Source organism: Haliotis rubra, unplaced genomic scaffold, assembly GCF_003918875.1.
Source record: "Haliotis rubra isolate DU_JTF1 unplaced genomic scaffold, ASM391887v1 Scf91, whole genome shotgun sequence".
In the NCBI taxonomy this organism is placed as follows: domain Eukaryota; kingdom Metazoa; phylum Mollusca; class Gastropoda; order Lepetellida; family Haliotidae; genus Haliotis; species Haliotis rubra.
Window position 1 is genome coordinate 1,215,242 of NW_025767646.1, and position 21,091 is coordinate 1,236,332.

At 36.1% G+C, this 21,091-nt stretch overlaps 3 protein-coding genes across 3 annotated transcripts in view; 2 read left to right on the forward strand and 1 right to left on the reverse strand.

The window, feature by feature from the left end:
* LOC124264099 (titin-like) overlaps positions 1-21,091 on the forward strand; it is a 133,909-nt gene that overhangs the window by 67,336 nt on the left and 45,482 nt on the right. Inside the window, exon 46 of the mRNA XM_046698826.1 lies at positions 1,573-1,626. Coding sequence (XP_046554782.1) covers positions 1,573-1,626 — 54 coding nt within the window. The remainder of the gene's footprint in view (positions 1-1,572; positions 1,627-21,091) is intronic.
* Positions 1,595-14,379, reverse strand: LOC124264103. Its single transcript, XM_046698831.1, has 2 exons — positions 14,138-14,379; positions 1,595-1,702 (listed from the first exon to the last, which is right to left on the reverse strand). The coding sequence occupies exons 1-2, from the start codon at positions 14,377-14,379 to the stop codon at positions 1,618-1,620; spliced, it is 327 nt and encodes a 108-aa protein (XP_046554787.1). The 3' UTR covers positions 1,595-1,617.
* On the forward strand, positions 14,321-20,357 carry LOC124264100. The gene is made up of 2 exons (XM_046698827.1): positions 14,321-16,281; positions 17,341-20,357. The coding sequence occupies exons 1-2, from the start codon at positions 16,149-16,151 to the stop codon at positions 18,471-18,473; spliced, it is 1,266 nt and encodes a 421-aa protein (XP_046554783.1). The 5' UTR covers positions 14,321-16,148; the 3' UTR covers positions 18,474-20,357.

Genomic DNA, 21,091 nt, shown 5'->3' on the forward strand with positions numbered 1-21,091 from the left:
ATCTAACCACAGATATATATTTTATTAGATTATTTCTGGATTGTAACACTGAATGAAATTCTGTAGCTGAACACATCATGTGTCCAACATTACCTTCAACTGGGCTGAACATTTGTCAATGGAATCAGATCAGATTTCCTCCCACAACAAAGGTCTAGGAGTACCCCACTGCTATGGTTGATTACCTACTAACAGACGTGTAATTACACCCTTCCCTAACTCCCAGCTTCTACAGTGGCTTCATGGAGTCCGGCTTCAAGGGGTCCACCCCAGCTGTTGCATTCCTGTTCCGTTATTGTGTAATGTGTGTCTTTGTAGACACTGCTAATGACCCATGTCTTGAGGTCACCTTTGAACCATGCAAGGTCAATATCCTTGCCCTGAGGGGTAGAACAGACCCAAAATGCCCGTTTTCTTAGAAAGGAAATATAGTCCTGAGAATTAATACTGACTGTATAGTAGGTACATAAGGTTTTACTAGAAGCTGACATGGTGTGACATCATAGCCTGAAAGAGTAATCCATTGATCACTAGATTGCTGTCTCAAATGCAGTAAAATTCTCCAGACTGACATGATAGAACTAAGAGATAGTTGCCTTGGCTTAAAACACTCCCTGACTAAACTTTCTCAGTAATAATGGACGGATCCTTTGTATTTAAAGATCAGGTTCAAAGTTTGTCATAGAATATGTATATGATGAATCCATTGTAAACATGATCCTTGCTTTGATAATTATACAGTGGGCAGATTATACTGAACAGCAAAAGTTAGTTATCCTGAATATTTGGGGGTATGTTTTTTAAGTAAATAATGAGAATACAATATCATAAAAATATCCCCCTCCACCAAACAATGTGATGAACTGAACTTGGTTGGTTCCGTCTTACATTATATTTCAAACTGTCAATAACGTCAATAAGCCGGCAGTCTAGAATATCATTATTATGGTTCTTTATTAAGAAATACTTCTATACACTGAATATGAGTAAACCCATATAGGTTGAATGGTTAATTATAAAGTTTGTAAAAAAACTTGTCAGCGATGTTTGTATGATGTTCCTAAACAGTTGTTTGTTGGTGATGTCATGTCACATGTTGTTCATCCTTTGTTTCTTTTGATGCTGGTTATGTTGCCATGCCAACATGCTTTAATGTTGTTTAATATGTGAAGACACTCAAAGTTGTCACAGGATGGAGTATTTAAAACAATAAATTATGATCAAGAAAACAGTATTTCGATACAGCTTTTGTTAAGTCCTCTTCATTTGTGAATACATTATTTGGATAGATACGAAAATTTTGTCAACAACTGATAATCAAATGTCAACATTATCAGGATATGACTTTCAGACAATAAAAAAATGCAAAACTTCAGATGGCTTAGGAATTCTTTAAGCTCATCCCAAAAGCATTTTTGAGGCATTTCATCTGGTTAAAGTTAGCTGTACCAAACGTTTGGACTTTTGTGGGTCAATCCACAAGACAAATCCCTCCCTGTGCTGACTTTGTGTGTTACGCCATACCCATGTTGTTAACCCAATCTGACCACCTCCCCATTGTTTTCCAACTAGACATCAATGACATGTCCAACAACTCCGAGTCCAATGCCTCCTCGCTCAACCACGGTAAGATGCAGCCTCGCGACTTCTCGTATAGACCTCGCTTAACCACAGCCATAACCTCATGAAGCCGTATGTGTAACTGAAAAGTAACAAAAGCATCTAAAATTTCATTTGTCTTCTAGATATAATGTTACTTTTGTAAATCTGGTGTGGGGTATCATTCTTATGTCCTGAAATTTTGAGATGATAATGAAACAAATTGGCCAAAAGTTATTAAAAATTAATGTTAAAAATTTACTTTACTGAATACGTCTGCTTGGAAAGATATGGCTGTAGTTACTGCTTATATTCATGTAGCTCTTTGTGTAATCGTAGCCAGAGCTTTCATCCCTGACAATATGTGTTCCTGTTGACTTGACAGAGAGGCAATCATTTGTAAAATACATAACCAAGGTTGCATATATTGTTGGGATGAAATCACTGGCTCCAGCACAAGGGATAAGTACAGTAATGTCTTCTCCCTTGGAAGCTTATATTCAGCTTAATTCACCTGCCACAACTACAGTGCAGAGCTTCTGTGTAGCCCCGAGTCTGTTTTCTGAGTTGGTTCCCAGCAGAATTTAAACTGTCTGTAACATACTGTGCAGAATTACTCATCTTTAATGGGTAATTTGAACGTTGTGTCTGAATAAATATATCATCTATTTAGGCCAAACCATTTTTTATTTTGTGTATGGATTATGAAAGTAAAAATGTTTGTCATTTGGACAAAACACATTGTTCAAATGCAGGATACTGGGTTTAGATCAGTACTTGAACCAAAGTTAATTTTGGTCTGGGTTGGGTCTGTATAATATTTTAGATCTAAAATCTGACTTTCAGTGTTGATTTATTGTTAGAAAAATTATGTTTCAGTCATATTTAAATTCCTTTGATTATTTGTATTGTCAAAGGGTCTTTGGGTTAATAGCACTAAAAATACCTTCTTCTGACTTTGTTTCTGAATATTTAGTGGTTCCGTAAATCAAACAGTAAAAGTTGTAAGGCCTCATTGATGTGATTCCCCTGGTAGTAACTCTGAAGACAGACTCTGTAACCATGTTTGACCTTTGTGCTTATATTTTATCACTTCAATAGCATTTCTATATTTTCTCTAGACATTCTGTCACGCATACACACACAGTCTATAGCTAGTAGTCATAGTTTAGGGACATGGGGAAAAGCATGACGTTTATACAAAACACCAAGCACATTGTTTGTTTATATTTTATTTGAAATCAAAATAGAATATTTTGCATGAAAATTAGAAAATGAACAGGTATACTGGTGTCTTTTAGGAAACTGGTGATATACCATCTGATGCATGTTGTATAGTTATGTATTGATTAGTAATGAGTGTTTAGATACACCTGGTAATTGGTTTTGGAGTGCACAGATACACTCTGTGTTGAAATTATTTATGTATTATCTGATATACCCATCTGTGGTGGTACAGGAAGTGACTGTGATGTCATACGACATATTGCTTCATGCACATTTCAACAGCTGCTGTTGTTACATATTCTATATCTTTCTATATGCTATAAATATGGACATCTATTCCCTGATATGTGTTTGATTATAACGTTACTGGCATATTTGGACAAAAGACGTATCAGGGGATCGTTATGTAGGTCACAGGAGAATTTATGTGTACACGTTGTTTGAAATGAAAGTCCTTGTCGGAACTTTGATGTCAAGATTTAGGGGATCCGAAGATTTACAATAACTTCAACGACCCCCAAGTCCCACCTTAATTGTTGTATACATACATGTTATATATACATATGTATATCACATTTATATGTGGTATTTTATTTTATATCACTTGGAATAAGGTCTTAGTGGAACCTTGATAATCTGGACTTCCCGGAAGCACCACCCAGTTGAACTAATAGGCACTTCAGTTGTATTGAAGATAGGGGGTCCAATGTGATGGGGTCCCAGAAAACATGTTTCTGAGAAATGAGGTCCACTGTATTCCATTCAATGTTCTGTTACACCAGACTGATTTCTTTCAATGTTGTTGGCCTGGACTCTTTGTCATAAAAAGCTTCCTTATCTTAGTATCCCTATCAAAAGTCGAAAAGTTTCCATATTTATGTATTATTTATCAAAAGTTTAACAGGCCAATAGCTCTGTATCCTTAATGAAAGTTGAACAGGTCCATAACTGCATATCCTTAACAAAAGTTGAACAGGTCCATAACTGTTTATCCTTATCAAAAGTTGAACAGACTCATATCTTTGTATCCCCATCAAAAGACGATCCACATTTTGGTATCCCTATCAAAAGTTGAACAGTATCAGTGTCTTATTATCCTTCACTAATGTTGAGTAGTATGGACTATTATATCTGATGTCGGCTGATATGCAGGGAATTTCGACAGCCTGCAACGTATACCTTAATACAGGAGGATTTCCTGTGTGAGATGTGGAGGATGTCTAATCTGGTCATGAGTCATGTGCTGTCCTGTGCAACAAGTATTACAATTATATATCAAAGTGTGTTGTGAACAAACTTACGGAAAACAAATTTTCAATAGTTTGTTGTTTCTAAGAAGAGGAAAATTAGTCATTCAGCAACGTAATATTTTACAGTTGCTACACTTTGATATGATGTGAAGTCCTTGCAATTTAATTGTACTGATATTGAAGATTAATCTGTGTGATTAGGTTTTATTTACTTATAGATTCCAGTTTATTACAACTATGCTCAGCAGATTCTGTAATTTACTGCGTCCCCTACGATGTCTGAGTTTGGCTTAGATCATTGGTTTGAACACTGGATCACTCTAGTGTTGATTCTAGGTTTGTTAGTACCATAGCTTGGATGGTTTGTTTCACCTGGTGAACATGCAAGATGTACATCACTTCAGGATTTTCTCCCTCAAGCTGACATGTTGTGATATAACTGGAGTTGAACCCAACTGCCTCACTCACTCATTCTATTTCGGGGGTGGGGTAGCCTAGTGGTTAAAGTGTTCGCTCGTCACGCCGAAGACCCGGGTTAATTTTCCACATGGGTACATTGTGTGAAGCCCATTTCTGGTGTCCCTTGCTGTAATGTTGCTGGAATATTGCTGAAAGTGGTGTAAAACCAAACTCATACATCACCCATCCTATTGTGGTCATATTTATATTATATGTCAAGTCTCAAATCTACAAACTTTATAATGTGGTCATATTTATATTATATGTCAAGTCTCAAATCTACAAACTTTATAATTTGGTTATTTTAGAATTACAGTGCATTTTGTTGGATGCAAGGTGTATATCGCATGCTTCAATCTTGAGTAGAACAAGTGGGCATGAAATGACAGCATATAATTGTCCACTATTGGTGGTGGTTGTTGACAGTGACGGACAACTTAATGTTGGTTAAGTGAAGGATGATGTGGAAACCCGCACAGGATGGACAAACAATTGCTGGCTTTTACATCGGTTTGGAATGAGGAAATGGAAAACTCCATTGGGTAACAGCTGACCGATGGTTGTGGGAGTGGACTCGTCATCGTGACATCCATTGTTGTACTACAGCTGATGGGAACATGACCCATGGGTGTGTGATAATCATTGTTTCGGCATTTCCCCTTTGTCCATTAAATGTACAATCCCAGTTTTTGTATGTTTTTAAAGTGGTTTTGATTGTCAAGTTTCTTCTTTGATGTAGTGATGAAATTAATGAAATTACTTGATGCTCTGTGACAGAGTCCATCCTAGATTGTGTCGGCTGAATGAGTTAAGGGGATTATAACTAGAGTAACAATGACCATTATAGTACAATATGGAGGTCTGAAGCGTGAAACCAAATCTGTTCTTTGTTGTATGGCAAATGGCATAAAAGCCTATTATGAACATATGATATTGATTATTCTTGGTGATTGATAATACTGTGGTTATTCAAGGCTTGGAAACCAATGAAAAAATGTACTTCTTTTTCAAAACAATTGTCGTTCTGGTGGCTACATGTAAACGTGACCCTTATCCATTCTTTGCAGTATGGGGCGATGGGGTAGCCTGGTGGTTAAAGTGTTCGCTCGTCACGCTAAAGGCCTGGGTTCAATTCCCAACATGGGTACGATGTGTGAAGTCCATTTCTAGTGTCCCCCCCCAAGTGATGTTGCTGGAATGTTCCTAAAAGCGGCATAAAAACATACTCACTATTTGTAGTATGGCAAATATACTAAAAGCCTGTTTTGAAGTAACATATTATATTGACTATTCTTGGCAAGGTCATTGTGTCAAAACAAGGTAACCATGACCCGTCCCCTAAAGTGGGATGACCAAACATGTTGTTGTAACTTTAGCAACACCTTGTTTGGCCTGTTAAAAAGATGAAATAACATTTTCTAAGTGTTAATGTCAGAACTTGCACAAGCACACATGGCAATGAATCATTGACTATCAAATATCAACACTTGATATAATCACATTCTTGAGTTATTTTTATCTACCAGTAAGTATTCTACTTTACACCTTATAGTTTTATTTATTCAAGGCTTCGTAATCTCTGTTTTTTCTATACCCCTTCATTGATTTGTAGGCTACATGTAAACATGAACCTATGTCTAAACTAGTGTGTTTCAGTCTGGGCTGGCCAGCTGGGTCTTTCCATAGCATGTGGGGAAGGATTAACCTTTGTGACATATATTCTCTGAAAAAACTTCAACAATGAGTAATGCTTTAAGGCCTCACATTGTGCAGAACATGGTATTGACAATACATGTGGTGTGTGAGTTTTATGTTCATATCATAACATCAGTGTTGTGAGACTTCATGTCTGTATAAATCAGTCTGACTGTCACTCTATCAGATTATCGAGGCTCAAAAATATTTGTATATATATATATATAATTTGTCATGAATGAGAATGGAACAGCGAAATAATTTAATAGGGTACAACTTTTTTAAATGAATATTTCCTTGAGGTGGTTAATGCTGTGCTATGAGAATGACTCAGGTTTGATAAAGAAATGTGTCAGCCTTTTATCTCCACATTCCTTCTGTTGTCTCCGTTTCCTGGTCAGAATAAAACTAGATTCATTTGTTGCTAGGATAAAAATCACAAATGTGGAACTTTGAAATATTGTTTTATCATCCCGAAGATGGATGTCAAGTAGTGAAAGTAGATAGGTTTTGCCTCAAAAGAATATTTCTTTTGCTATCTGGCTATTGCCATCTAACGCAATTGATATACTACTCAAAAGAAGTAAAGAACATGTGATTATGTCTGTAGTTAAACTGTCGTAGCTTATGGATATTTCAACACAGTCTACCTGCTCTGGGTGTTTTATTACTTGTTTTGAGTAGTATATTATCAAAGCAAAAAACTGACAAGGAAATACTTCCGTTTTTATGAATTGAGTATCAGTCAAGGAAAGGATATGCCTGACAAGGTTGATGTATCACTTTGAAAATCAGCTTGTTGGTAACAAAGAAGGAATCGTGGTTTCTTTTCATGTAAAAAACTTCTTAAAGCGTCAATTGTTCTCTCAACAGACACCTTTGTTCATGAAAGAGCAAATTGTGTTTTTAAGTGAGAATGAGCTGTCTGTGTAGAGGATGTGCCGGATCAGGGCTTTCTTTGAACGCTTCCTTGAACACTGTTGCTGTAGTTTCCAGCTGTTGTCTCTTACATTCAGCCTGGTGTTCTTAAATACGCATCTCGAATTTAAAAATATGTTTTAAAATAAAATGAAAACTTTACTTTGAATATTTGGAACAGGTTTTATTAATTTCTCATACATCATCTCATCTTTCTCCAGATTATTGATAAATATGTTCATCTTATTGGTATTATCTTTAATAATGAGCCACTCTGACACATTTTATAAATACCAAATAGTATAAGGGTATTAATATGAGTTTATTGTGTCATTTGGAGTTTTAATTAAAATAAATCTTTTAAATTTGAAAAGTACAATATCTCCATTTCAAATACCTTTTGATGTTGAAGGTCTTAAATATTTGTTGATTTAATGTTCAACATTTCATTGTGTTTGCTGAGGGTAATAGGGTAAAGGTTAAAAGGTTGAAATGGTTGACACTTGAAGAGCCTGCATTAACTAGAAACTTGACATATGACATTGTCAGTTTCAAACTGTGAGTTTGTCGATTCATGATTTTGCTGTGTTAAATATGAAAGTATACAAACAGTAATATTGTAGATATTGAGGATTTCAGAACGCAAACATTATATATCTGAGTATCTGTCTGTGAGACTGACATAGCTGCACGTCAATTACATGTCACTCATATGTCATGTAATGTAGGTCACATGACCATCATGTGACAGTTACCATCAAAGATGACGGGACAAATGGTCAAAGTTTTAAAGGTTAAATGAAGACTTTCTTGTTGAACAAATCTCTGTCTTTCGCAGTTAACACACTTAAGGGGAATAAATTTTATCTTATCATTCTTGTATACATTATTTCATGGCTGTTATGGAACATTAATGATTTTCCTGCCTCCATAAGAGTGATGTTTGAAATGGTTATGCAATGGCTGTTTGACAGACCGGGGTCAGGGGTCCGAAAGCATGAACCCATCAGTTGGTGTCTCTGTACATTTCATACTCTCATAGGCACCAGACCATGTTGTGCTTCACTGGTAAGTACATGAAAATTCAAGTAAAAAACCCCAGGAACTGTGTTTTATTTTCCAGAAATACATCACTCTTACCGCAGTTCAAGTTGATGTGACTATAACCTCTGAAATAGTTCCAATGCTGTTTGTAAGAGTTTTTAAAGGTCACAAAATTTAAAAGCTGGTTCAAATTATTATTTCGAAAGAAAAACTGTGAAGTAATTTGGCCTTGAACTTTGCTTCAACAGATTATCTACAATACTTTGGGAAGTCGAGATTTCTTAAGTTCCAGTATCTAGGCTGCTTTCATGCTACTGTTATCACAAACTAAAATAGTGGTTCTTTGAGTTATTTATAACCATGGTTTGTTGTATAAAATGATTCAACAAAAGAAATCTTAAAACATTTTCATTCAGAGACTTATGTCACCAGGACCACAGGTCACATCTTTAATGCCATGACTGAATATGTGTGGAAATAGGCCAAAATCGGATATTTGATATTCTTCAACTTCTTTGAGCAGTATATATTGACAAAGAATTGAGTTGAAGAGTCACTGTATAGTTGTAGAAGATCACTTTGATTATTCTATATTCTATTCAAGTTATATCATTAACATTTATCAATCTGATGTGGTGCGACCCAACACAACAATGAACTAACTCTGTGCTTGTACGAACTAGCTGGTGAAATGTTCGACCTGATTTTCTAACATTCCATGGCAGTTCATGGTTGTCAAACAGATATCTCACAATATGAAGGATGAAATATTTGAGGAATGCAATTGTCAGAGACTCATCATTGCCATGGTGGATGCTCTCAGCTGGAAACCAATCTGTCTGCTAGTTTCTGTGGCCATGTCATCTCAACATGACAGCATGACAATCTGTGTAATAGAAGATGTTGGGGGAGTGGAAAAGGTTCTTCACTGATTGTAGATGTTTACACCTGTATCCAAATCCTGCAGCCTGATTGCAGAGTTATCATAGAATAACATCTAGTCTCTAAAATGAACATATTTTACAGGAAAAAACAATTCATAAATTATGATCATAAAATATATTGAAAAGGAGCCCAGAGACTTTCTTCATTAGCTGTAAATGTTATAGTCTAGACTTGCCACATATTATAGACTTGCAAGGTCTTTCTTTGATATATTTGTTTCAGGGTCTGTATGACAAACTAGAGTTAAAATTGAACAAGCCACCGAAGAGGTTGAAATAGATTGAGAAGAATATTACAGTTCAAATATACTCATGGAAACAAATAAGGGAACACATGAAAGTACAAGCATTCGTTTATTATTTCCAGATTTTCACCCACAGTGCAATACATACCTTGTGAAGAAACCTAGAAAAGAATAAAGGAACACTTGTACTTTCATGCGTTCCCTTATTTGTTTCCATGAGTATATATGTATGCAGGACCTGATATTATAAATAAAAATCCTGCTGTATCAGGTCATGATGACATTGCTAATGTTCTGTTAACTTTTATTTATTTAGTAAGCTTTTCATTTCTTCCTGTATCGGTATTTCATCTTATTTAAGATTTTAATTATTGTGAAGCTCAGCTGCATCATGGAATACAGACCTGTTGATGCATTTCCAACCAAGAATACACGACAATCGAACACCTACAAGTTCAAAAGTGTATAAACTCTTATATTTACCTTTCATTCTAAAACCAGTTTAATTTCCCCTATATTTTCAAGAGATAGAGTACACAGTGATTCATAGGCCATTGAGATGTGTTTAAGTGTTTAATCTTGCAAATCTACCATCGAAATGGATGAACAAATATTGACCTTTTCCTTGAACTTGTATAGCACCAGGTAGGTCCATTTATACGAGTGTTCCATTTGTTCAGATTCAGACTCATATTTCCATTAGGCGTCAGGGGTCAAGCCTTATAGTCCCTAATTTGGCCAGCTACTGAAACGCAGGATGATCATGGCCATGTATATCCCGTTTAACAGCCTTCCTGCTGCTTTGTACGCCTCCATGTTGATTACAATAGACTACCTGGCCATACAAATTATACTACATCAGATGTGTCATAAATATTCGTGATATTGTTCCGTAATGAAATATCAATATATTTAACTTCCCTGGTGATCATTAGAAAGAATAAAATCCTTAATAGTTGTTTCAAGATTCTTGATGTAGATTTGTTTTAGAAATATATCACAAGGTCAAATTCAAGGCCATGTACTTGTTTACATGTTTTACACACTTAATGGTATTGCATGCAGCTTGTTATACGTCTGTGGTTGCTATGGCTGCTGTCAAGGTGACAGTAGTTTATGAGTTCTGTATTGAGCAACTTGTAGGTTGTGTTGGGAATATGTTATGCCGATTGTGTTACCTGCTGATTGTGTTACCTGCAGTAACAGCTGAACATTATGTATGCTATAGCTACCGAGTTGCAGACAAGTGCTCCTTGGTATTGCCTAGCACATTCAGCCTACCTGTGTTTGAAAGATTAGGGATTAAGGAGAATATAGGTTCTGTAATAAAAATTCATGGTGACATGCATTGAAACAACATTTTGTTTCTCCATTCACTTAACTGTAATGTTGTAGTCAAGTTAATGTTTGGTTTAATTTTGCACAAGTTAAAACAAGAAATTATCCAATTTCCTCATTATGGTATTTAAAGGAAAAGGTATCAAGATCATCAGGTCATCTGAAATGAAATTACGGGATCAAATTTTTATGGAATGTAATCCTTATTTTCGTTTAAGTATTGAATCAGATGGTATTTATACAGACAGTATTAGTACTTTCTTGATCACAAGCAGTTTTTTTCCCATAACACTTATTCTGTAAATGTAGACGTCTTTAAAGGCATTATCATAATTAACAATTTGGAAGTTTTTAAGTTGTTTTTGATTTTGTGGACAGGAAACCTCCATTGTCCACTTTATAATGCTTGTCCTCCAAGGACCAGCGTGGTCAACTTGAATATTTGGCCAAGTAGGTACACCTAATGTAAACATAGGCACTCCGACTTGACCGATTTGGCTTGGTCAGTCAAAGGGGAGATCGTGACTGAAGGCCGCATGTAAACACCTACAGCCCTGTTTGATGGTGATTAGATGTGGTGGTCACTTCCGACAATGTAACACAATACATGGAGATTAACCTGTGGAGGCGGAAGGGATGGCTACCTGTTCTATTCATTGTGATTTATTGATGTAGTGGGTCTATGGCTGCTGGAAATTGAGGCTAATTACTGCTATTTGATGCTGAATCACTTCGTAGCTTAACTTGAAATACATTCTTTATCAGCCATTTTAAGTTTATAGTTATTGTTTGAGGTTTGATCATTTCAGAAATTGAGTTTAGAAATTTATTTCATGTAAACCATGAAATATAATTTCATAAAAAAAAGGAAAAAGTTCAACAGGTACATTTGATAAATTGCTGATGAAGCATTTTATAATGTTCACTGAGAAAATAATGTTTTGATAATCATAATAACACATACTGTTTTTTTCTATACTATTTAATTATATGTTATATTAATGTATTAAATACAGGTACACAGATGACAATCGATAAAGCCAAGCTGTTGGTATGACACGGTGATGTTGATCATGTGTAGGTGTTTCTGTGGTATTTCGCTATTGATTCTCGCCACGTGATCTAGCGTCGCTACCTGTGTGGCACCCTGGGCTTTATTGAATGTGTAAACAGTGTCGTACATTGTGTCAGTGTCCCAGACACTGTCCGACTGTCTGTCGCATGTCCACACAGACTTGGTGTAAAATCAACCATTACTTGCTTGTATATTGCAGTGCCTGGGACTGACTCCCATATTGCAGTGGTTTCAATCGACAATATTTACAGGCTTGATAAGGACAAATACTTCTTTCTCTTGGGCTAATATATATATTTGAGGATCTCAAGCTGTATAATCTTTGAATGACATGTCTGTGGCTTTTAATAAAAGGGTGTTGTTATATCAGCCGTGACTAACGTGTATATCACAGGGCGTTAATAACAGGTTTATTGCCTCTGATATTTGTATGCATGAGTACCTCACACAATTCCTATCATCTTTGGATGATAAGTCAGATTTTGTATGACTTTATTGAGGCCTATGGATCTTGGTCATATACACATTTCTGTATGTAGAAAGAGCCATGTCTTGCATGATTAACAAATGGTGTGTATAAAGAATCAGTTTGTTTACTTCTGCTGCAATATTTGAATTATATTTTAAACAGTTGGGATATGGAATATAAGATTACATTTCTTTTGAAAATTCAACATTTATTACCAATAAAGACAGTTATGTTTTGGGGGGCAGATTTGTAATTGATACATTTGAAGAATGACTTCTGTGGTCTAATTGTTAAAGACAAAGCTCAAAGAATATTGCCTGATATGAAATGGCTGCAATCTGAAGCTTAATAATTAAAAAAATCCTTTGGGTTGTTACGTGAAAGTTTTACAAATTGATTAAGGCACACTATTCATTGATGTTATTTTAAGAGTGGATTTGAGAGGGTTCTTAAAGACAATTCAATTTAAGTTGTATTCATGACCTTGAGAACCATTTTTTGTCAAGTACTTTCATATAATATATAGGTTACATTCACATAATATCATGATGCCCTTGGGTAACCAAGTGAATGGGTTTGGTTGTCATGGCTTAAAACGAAGGTTTCATTTTCCAGTTTACGAAACCCATTCTGAGTGTTCCGATATTGTTTAACTCAAACATATAATTGTGACCCCACAATCATTATCTTAACATGTTGAAGACATTATTATGTTTAAAAATAATATTATGACAATATTTATCTTAAACCAAACAAAGATATATTTATCTTGGTTGCAGTAACAAATTTCAGTTAGACACACACCTATTAGATTACAGATTGTTTCCATTAATTATTTATTCAGACAAGGTTTGTTTACAAAGTACACTCTGTCTCATAATCTGGTCTTTGTTTTCCGTCTTTATTTATTTACAACATTTTCTACAAGGTCAGTTTCACCAATATTTAATTATTTAGTTATTAAGTAGTACAGGAGTCAGGTTACATGGTAGCCTTTTGAAGGGAATAGATTTCCAGTGGTAAGACGACTAGGGGCCTGGCAGGGATTAATTTGTAACACAGTAATCTCTTTATTACCACATGTGTATTTTGTTACTTCAATCCCAGAACTGATTGGTTAGGAGGGTGGTCACGCCTGGGAATCACCCTGGGGCAGATGGGAAGCACCCCGGGCAGATGTAGAGGAGACATGCTAATAACCAAGGGATTAATTAGCATGGTGGACAAAACACATGGAGCAGGCCACCTGTTGGTGTGACTGTTATCTACATAGTGGAGGTATATAAGTAATTACATATTGATGGCTACAGAGGAGGGTGTATATAGCTGTGTTCCCAGTGGGGTCGGGATAGATATCGATTTATGCTGGAAGGACAAACGTGGTGGAATACTATTGAGATATTGGAGCTACAATGCGATTTTACTCATTGAGAGGGATAAATGTGTTTAACAGACTGTGAATTCAGTGTGGTACATGGGCTGAATTCTCACATGTCTTGGAACAGTATTTGAGATGTTGATGTCTCAATTAAATTTTACTTACAGAGAGAAGTAAAATGTGTTTAACAGACTGTGAATTCAATATGTGGAACAGTTTGAATTCTCATTTTATGATTTGAGATGTCAATGCTGCAATGCAGTTTGCCCATTGAGAGAAGTATAAATGTGTTTAACAGACTGTGAATCGACATATGTATGTTGATTGTATTTGTGGTATTTTATCTGAGCCATATGTGTTTCATATGTAGCAGTGCCTAGGACTTACATATAAATCCAAGCCATGATCATTGCATGCAAGCAGTAAATCTCAATATCAGTGTTTGGTCAGTTCGAAGGAGGGGACCTTGCTACCCACCTGACTTACCTGAGTTTACCTGAGCAGCTGACGAGCTTGCTGGCTTTCAGGTGAGCTGTTTTTTACCTGGCTGGTTGAACGCAGAGAAAGGGCTATTGTTCCTCCAGGAGGTAGGAAGTCACCTGCTTGGCTTATGTGAACATTGCTCTGGAACAGACACACAATCGCTGCAGGTTTAGTGGAGCTTGTATTAGCTGAGTAGAATGGACATCTTGAGCTGCTTGTGAAAGGATATGCTATTGACAGTGTGTACTTGTTCATTGCTGCTGAATACAATGATCAGTACATCTGGATGTGGATCGTGTGAATTGACCCTGTTTGATTATAGGATTTTCATTGCTTTATGCAGGACGATGTATTAAGTTGTAGAAGTAGATTTTTTTCTACAGAATTCTCGGATTTATTGCTAAGGAGAGTCTGGAATTAGCATTTCTATGAACTTTAAGGGATGGCAGAGTTTATGGTGTTCAGCTTCAGAAACTGTCAAATGTGGATATATTCAGCAAATATGTTCATGATGAAGGAAGCCTATTTGCTCTGATGGACGTATTCATGGCAATGCATGTATAACAAATGAGCCTGGAGATTTAACATGTTTGTGTGTGGCTGTCACTTGCAATAACAGCTGAGCAAGCAGAATTTGATACGGAATCACATAACCTGTTGGCAACTTGACAGAATAATTTCATAATTAATATAACTTTATTGTCTGATGACAAGTGACTGGGAGGTGGAGCTGAATTCTTGAACTGTTGAACTTGGCTTTGAATGAGTGTATGTCACATTGTATAGCTATGCTAGTGGAATTACATAGCATTCTTCCTCACTCTTCTTCCACTGTACCTGAAGACCCATTGCTCACAGCTCACACAAACTTTACCTTACCCTGACCCAACTAATTTGATTGGTGACTGGATGACATGCTATTCTATCCCTTTACTACCTCTGTCAGTTTCAAGCCTTTGAATTTGGCATTGGTGGTAATACTATAGGACTGTGAATTGAAGAGGAAAATACCCTGGACTGTTTGATTGTCAAAAAACGGTGTTGTTTGGTTGCTCAAGACTGTGTCGGGATTGAATAACTTGGATTAGAAAGTAATAGGCTTGGACAAACAGGACGTCCGTGGTGAGATTATCTCCAAGTTTGTATGAAGTCGCCAGGTGGATTGTATGCCTGTGATGTCATTTCTTTTGTGGGTTTCTTCTAATGTGAGGTAATTTTGTGGACTGCAATGGTGCAAATCATTGAATGCATTATTGCAATTTTTTGTTGAAAGGTCTGAATCTTTTTAAGATTTCTAATTGTGGACTGGCTGAAGAGATTCCAAGGAAAGTGCTAGATGTGAGGACATTATGTTAACCTGAAGTCTTATGGCAATTTTGTATCTTTTAATCTCCCCAGACAATTGACAGCAGGAAGTTGTACTGAGAAAGTTGTTTGGTTAACTAAATCCTACTCGTAATCCGCTGGATATATTTCAATTTGACAAAAGGATTTAGTTGTCCAACATTTGGTGGAGTTAACAGACACTGATCACTGACTACTTAACACAGACAGGGAGATCTGATGAAAACTTGAAAGAACTGTTTGCCTGGACACAAAGAGTTCAGTATTACACAATCTGAAACAGACATCAGAAGCAGACGACATCTTGGGAATATCACACACGAAATATTTCCTGGGGAATATACAAGTTCCTGTGACAGTAAGGAGTGACGATGGCAATCTCAATAGCAGTGACTCATACACTGACAGTGAGCTAATAGCGAACACTCTGTCACCAACTGTTGCGGACAAGCAGACGACACAAAAACAGCCCAGGACGCTAGCTATGTTTACTGATAACCGCAAACGCTTTGTGAATGGAGTACTAGCCTTGTATAGCCTGTGAATTCTGAGACGGGTGTAGGCTAGTTTACCCCTCTATTGAACAGTCTTAGTGTATCTGGTGAAGTTAGCTCCTAACGTCATACATCTAACTTCGGAACAACCTGTGTATTTGACCTGAATCGTTGTCACCTGGAACGATGGGAGCTAATCAGTCGCATACTGTAGAGGCGAAGTGGCGAGAAACGGCGGCCAGAGAAGCTACTCTAACCCGGCATAATCCCGAACAGGGGCAGATCAACACTATGAAGAGTAGCCATAATAGTGGACAAGGTATAACATGCTTTTTACTTATTGAATATAAGGTGTATACCATGTGTTTAATAGATAGGATAGATTTATTGAGTGATGGGATGAGCTCCAGGATTTATTTTGAGACTAGGACACCTAAGTAGGTTATCAAAAAATTTCAATGTTTGAATTATTTTTTTATGTGAAGTTAGTATGTTTGGTGATATGATTGTTGAGCCTGTCACATGAATGAAAACATGATTCATGTGGATAAAGAAAATAAAAGTAGATGTGGGAAATTTCTACTGACAATTAATAGGGCCTGAGTTGTCAAACATCCTTGTCTTACGTCAGTAAGTATGTTCTGAACTTAGGATTTCTAAATATAAATCGGTAAGAGTTCTGCCCGTGCACCCCACTTGAAATGTATTCTATTTATTAGTATATTTCGAGGGGTTAGGGTTATTTGTTTTTGTAAAAAAACCCATCTATTCTTAGGCATAGAATGATAAAAAAATATACTGGGGTTACGGGCGGAGATCTTTCTTATAAATATTTGTTTCCTTATTTATGTGTCTGATACCACCTGAACAAAATTATGTTTAGGGTTTTTATCAGTGAAAATAATTAGACAACAGAAATGTCATTCCTCCTTTCTGCTTATTTCTTCTGAATCTCATACTGCTGTTTTCCTACTTCAGAGCTGTATAGCCTAACTAGCTAACTATTGTATTTAGTACTTTTCATATATTTCTAACAGTTAATTTTATCAAAATCTAATCATCTAATTTAATAATATTGTAATCTTATAATTTTGATAATTACTTGGCACTTTTTACATCGCTTGATATATTTTTGCTTTTATTATGCCATCATTAACAGTATTTTTAAAGCTGAAAGTATTGATATTATGTGTTTTTAAATCCTTTTTTTAGACAAAAATATTGAAAAAGGCACTTTATGATCTGAAAATTAATTTTTTTTTGTTTTATATTTAATTTCTCAGCTGCCAAAATAATGTGTAACTTAAAGATGCATTATTCTTTCCATCTTAGATAAAAGATAGCTAGATGCATGGATATTTCAACTTGTTGTTTTCAGGAAAACCATCAACGCCATATGGTAAACCAAGTGTAGCAGAAGTAACCCATAATTCCCTCTCATTGTCATGGCAACCACCAAAACTAACCAATGGTGGCACCATTATCGCTTACATGATTGAGATGTGTGTGCTCAATGGCAAAGACTGGGTTACTTTGACCAAATCTTGTCAAGGAAACTATTACAAAGCTCGAAACCTTCAACCAAACACTTCGTATCAATTTCGAATACGAGCCGAAAATATATATGGTCGAAGTAAACCAGGAAACATATCAGAAATTGTACAAACAAGTTCCTTTGACGTCCATGACTTTTCTCCCTCCAAAGAAAAGAAACTGACAGTGAGACGATCGAGCACGAATACGTTAGTCCCAGTTGAAGGTCGGGTGGCAGCCATTTTGAATCATTCCAGTCCAGTGATTGAAACAACATCGGTGAGATCTCCCGAGGAATCTCGTGCCACTTTACAACGAGAAGGATTTCGATCATCACTGCCAAGTAAGAAACGGTCTGGCTCAAGTTTGATTCCTGGAACCAAAACAAACACTCTTGTAAGATTGCCACCTAAAACTAAATTCCCAAACAGCCATGACCTTGAAATCAAGAAAGATGGCAAAGGGAGTAACAGAAACAGCATAGAAGATTCCGAGGAGAGAGTAGCTGGAGATAGTAACATTGACAGTGATGCCAGATCTGATCTTGGCAGTGAGTGTAATACCCTCAGCCAATCATCAGGCAGTGAGTTTCTAGGGAAGGAACATCATTCAGATGGAGGTCCAGACATTGAGGATGAACCTGATGGCGATCACAGGGTATCGGAGGACATGATGCTGTCGGCACCAGTTTGTGATGTTAAACTGGCATTGTACTCTCGAACACTGGAATCGTACTCGGATGAGAAACTGCGTTTCCTTAGTGACGAGGGAATAGACACATCGGGTCCTGTGAACCCCGACTTCCGGACTCTTCGTAGTATGTTGCAGTCCTCTGATGTTATCATTAAACCCACGCAGTCACTTCCTGAAATATCTGATGTGTGTCGAGGGAAAGATGGGCGTGGGTCATTACGCAACAAACTGACCCCGATAGTTGATGAAGAAGATGATGACTCAGTTCAAGTGACAACATTGTAGCAATGTCCAACTGTTTCATCATTAAAATGACAATATGCAACAATTTGCTTGTGTGAGGCTTGACCTTTTTGGGACTGATGAGACAAATGAGATTGAATTGAAATGTTCATCTCTTATCAATTAGAATCTATCATTAATAGGCAGCTTATAACATTGACATGACACGACAAGACATGACAAGAAACTAGAAAGGCATGGTATAAATGGAGTTATATCTCAGCTGGTAAATGTCATATTTGTTGGTGTCTAATTGGAGTTTTAGCCTGGTTAGCAAACATGTATGTAAGCAATAAATGGAGTTATGTATATCTTGAAGCAAACATGTTGGTCCTATGAATGGGTTGTATCATTCATAACAAACATCGTGTTTGATGTTGATGGGTTAATAATGGGATTTATTCAAGTATATGAACACATACAAATTTCAGTTTTATATATATCTTGTAAAAATATATGATATCAGATATAAGTAAAACTTTCAGTCTTTATATCTCAATATCTATCATATACATGTATATATTACAGTATTTTGTTCAAACTGGTGCTGACTGTCGGTATTCTTTATCTATGAATATATACGTGAAAATACTTCCTTCTATTTCGGTAAAGGTATGCCAACTTTTCATTTCTTTATTTCATTACATGTGCAAAATATTTAATAAACTGACAATAAAGCGGAACTATGATTTAAGTTTTATGGCATGATATATTGAGGATGAATATTACTTCTCGTTACTCTGCATATAATCTGTTACATACAAAATATATCTTAGAGAACTTCATCACAATGAGAATGAGTTATCTTTTAATGGTACAAGTTTATCTAAATACCTTAAGTGTGCTATGTTTCAATCTAAAACAATTCTAAGGAATAATGTAAAAATTTTGTCAATTCCATTTCATTAATATTTTGCATGCATTCTGTAATCAAATGTTCAAAAAGGGAGGTAGGCTTACAATTACCACAAATAGATGAAAGTATATAGGTGAGCCATACTGTTTCCACATTTTATCACGTGTCTGTTCAAACTAAAATATCTCTAGTAGCTTTGATTTCTTTCTTACAGAAAAAAACCCAGGCTTTTTTCTTGCTATGTTTATTTCAAGACTGAAAGAAACAGGTGTTGAAACTATAGTTGTTGAAGTTTAAACCTCTCTGTCCATTGGAATTGAGAATGGAATTTAATGTTTACACTTTGACTTATCCCAGCGATTTGTTGAGGGACGTGTTTTGTGAAGGTTGACATTCCGCAGTTCATCAAATGGCTAGTGGATAAAGTTATTTGGACAAGGCATGCCCGCTTTGAACTGTCACATTTATATATTAGGTGAAGGCATGTCAGAGCTTTGTTAACATTGTGTCAACATATTTTCCTGACATATTTTCTCGATGCAAATTTAAGACTTTATCACAATGCTCAATTTCTTGTACTCTCTTCATACTTTCAACTTTCGGAAGAATGTACTGTGAAATTGATGTATGCTTGTGAAAGAATGGTTTATAATGGATAATTTTCAGATTTAGTCCAAGCTTACCATAATATAGTGCTATTAATTTATCAATATTTTTATGGTTAAAAATAGTGTGAGGCTTTTATCAAAAAGTATTAAAGATGACTGATTACACAATTTGCTTACAAAATTGTGGCCTTAGGCTGGTATTGTGAATCTGCAATTGACATGGAAATTCTCCCGGATCATCATACATATTTCACTACATATATATAGCATGTGAATATATTTGTGCTTATAAGAGTTTCTTACAAGGAGAATACAGGTTTTTGTATCTATTATATCATATTTGCTTGTGTCAGTTGTGTATGTGGATGTATAAAAAACATGAACCTCGTAACGTTTAAATTTAGTAAAATGTTTATTTCAATAGTCAGTGTGTTTTGTTTTCTCTATTTCCTGGGGCGGTGGGGTAGCCTAGTGGTTAAAGCGTTTGCTTGTCATGTCGAAGGCCTGGGTTTGATTCCCCACATGGGCACAATGTGTTAAGCCCATTTCTGGTGTCTCCCACCGTGATATTGCTGGAATACTGCTAAAAGCGGCATAAAGCCTTACTTACTCTTTATGTCCTGAACAATTGTGACTGAAGTGGTTGTAGGTGACAACTGACCATGAAGAGTTGCCTCCCTTGCTCATGAACAGGACCAACTTGTTTTTGCCATTGTTCAGGGTTTTCTCAAAAGTGGAAAAGATGTGTTAAAATCATTGTTGGAGGCTTTTGTCAAACATGACAAATTTTATATTACTCATACATGTCTCAAACCCAAAGTAGTTTACTCCTGCATGGTAAGAAATTGGGGCGAAGTTTGTATTTCTTCCTTTATATCAATTAGCCAAGTGAGTAAAGTGTCCGCTCATCATGCTGAATACCCGGGTTCCATTCCCCACATGTGTACAATGTGTGAAGCCCATTTCTGATGTTCGCCACAGTGATATTGCTGGAATATTGCTAAAAGTGGTATTAAACTAAACTCACTCACTCACTCCTTTATATCAAGTAATGTAGTGTAATATATCCCAGGATGTAGTTTTTACTTCAGGTAATATTGATTACCATAGAATATGAGATAAAGACCAGGCAGAGTTGTCTCCCCTTCATTGCTATT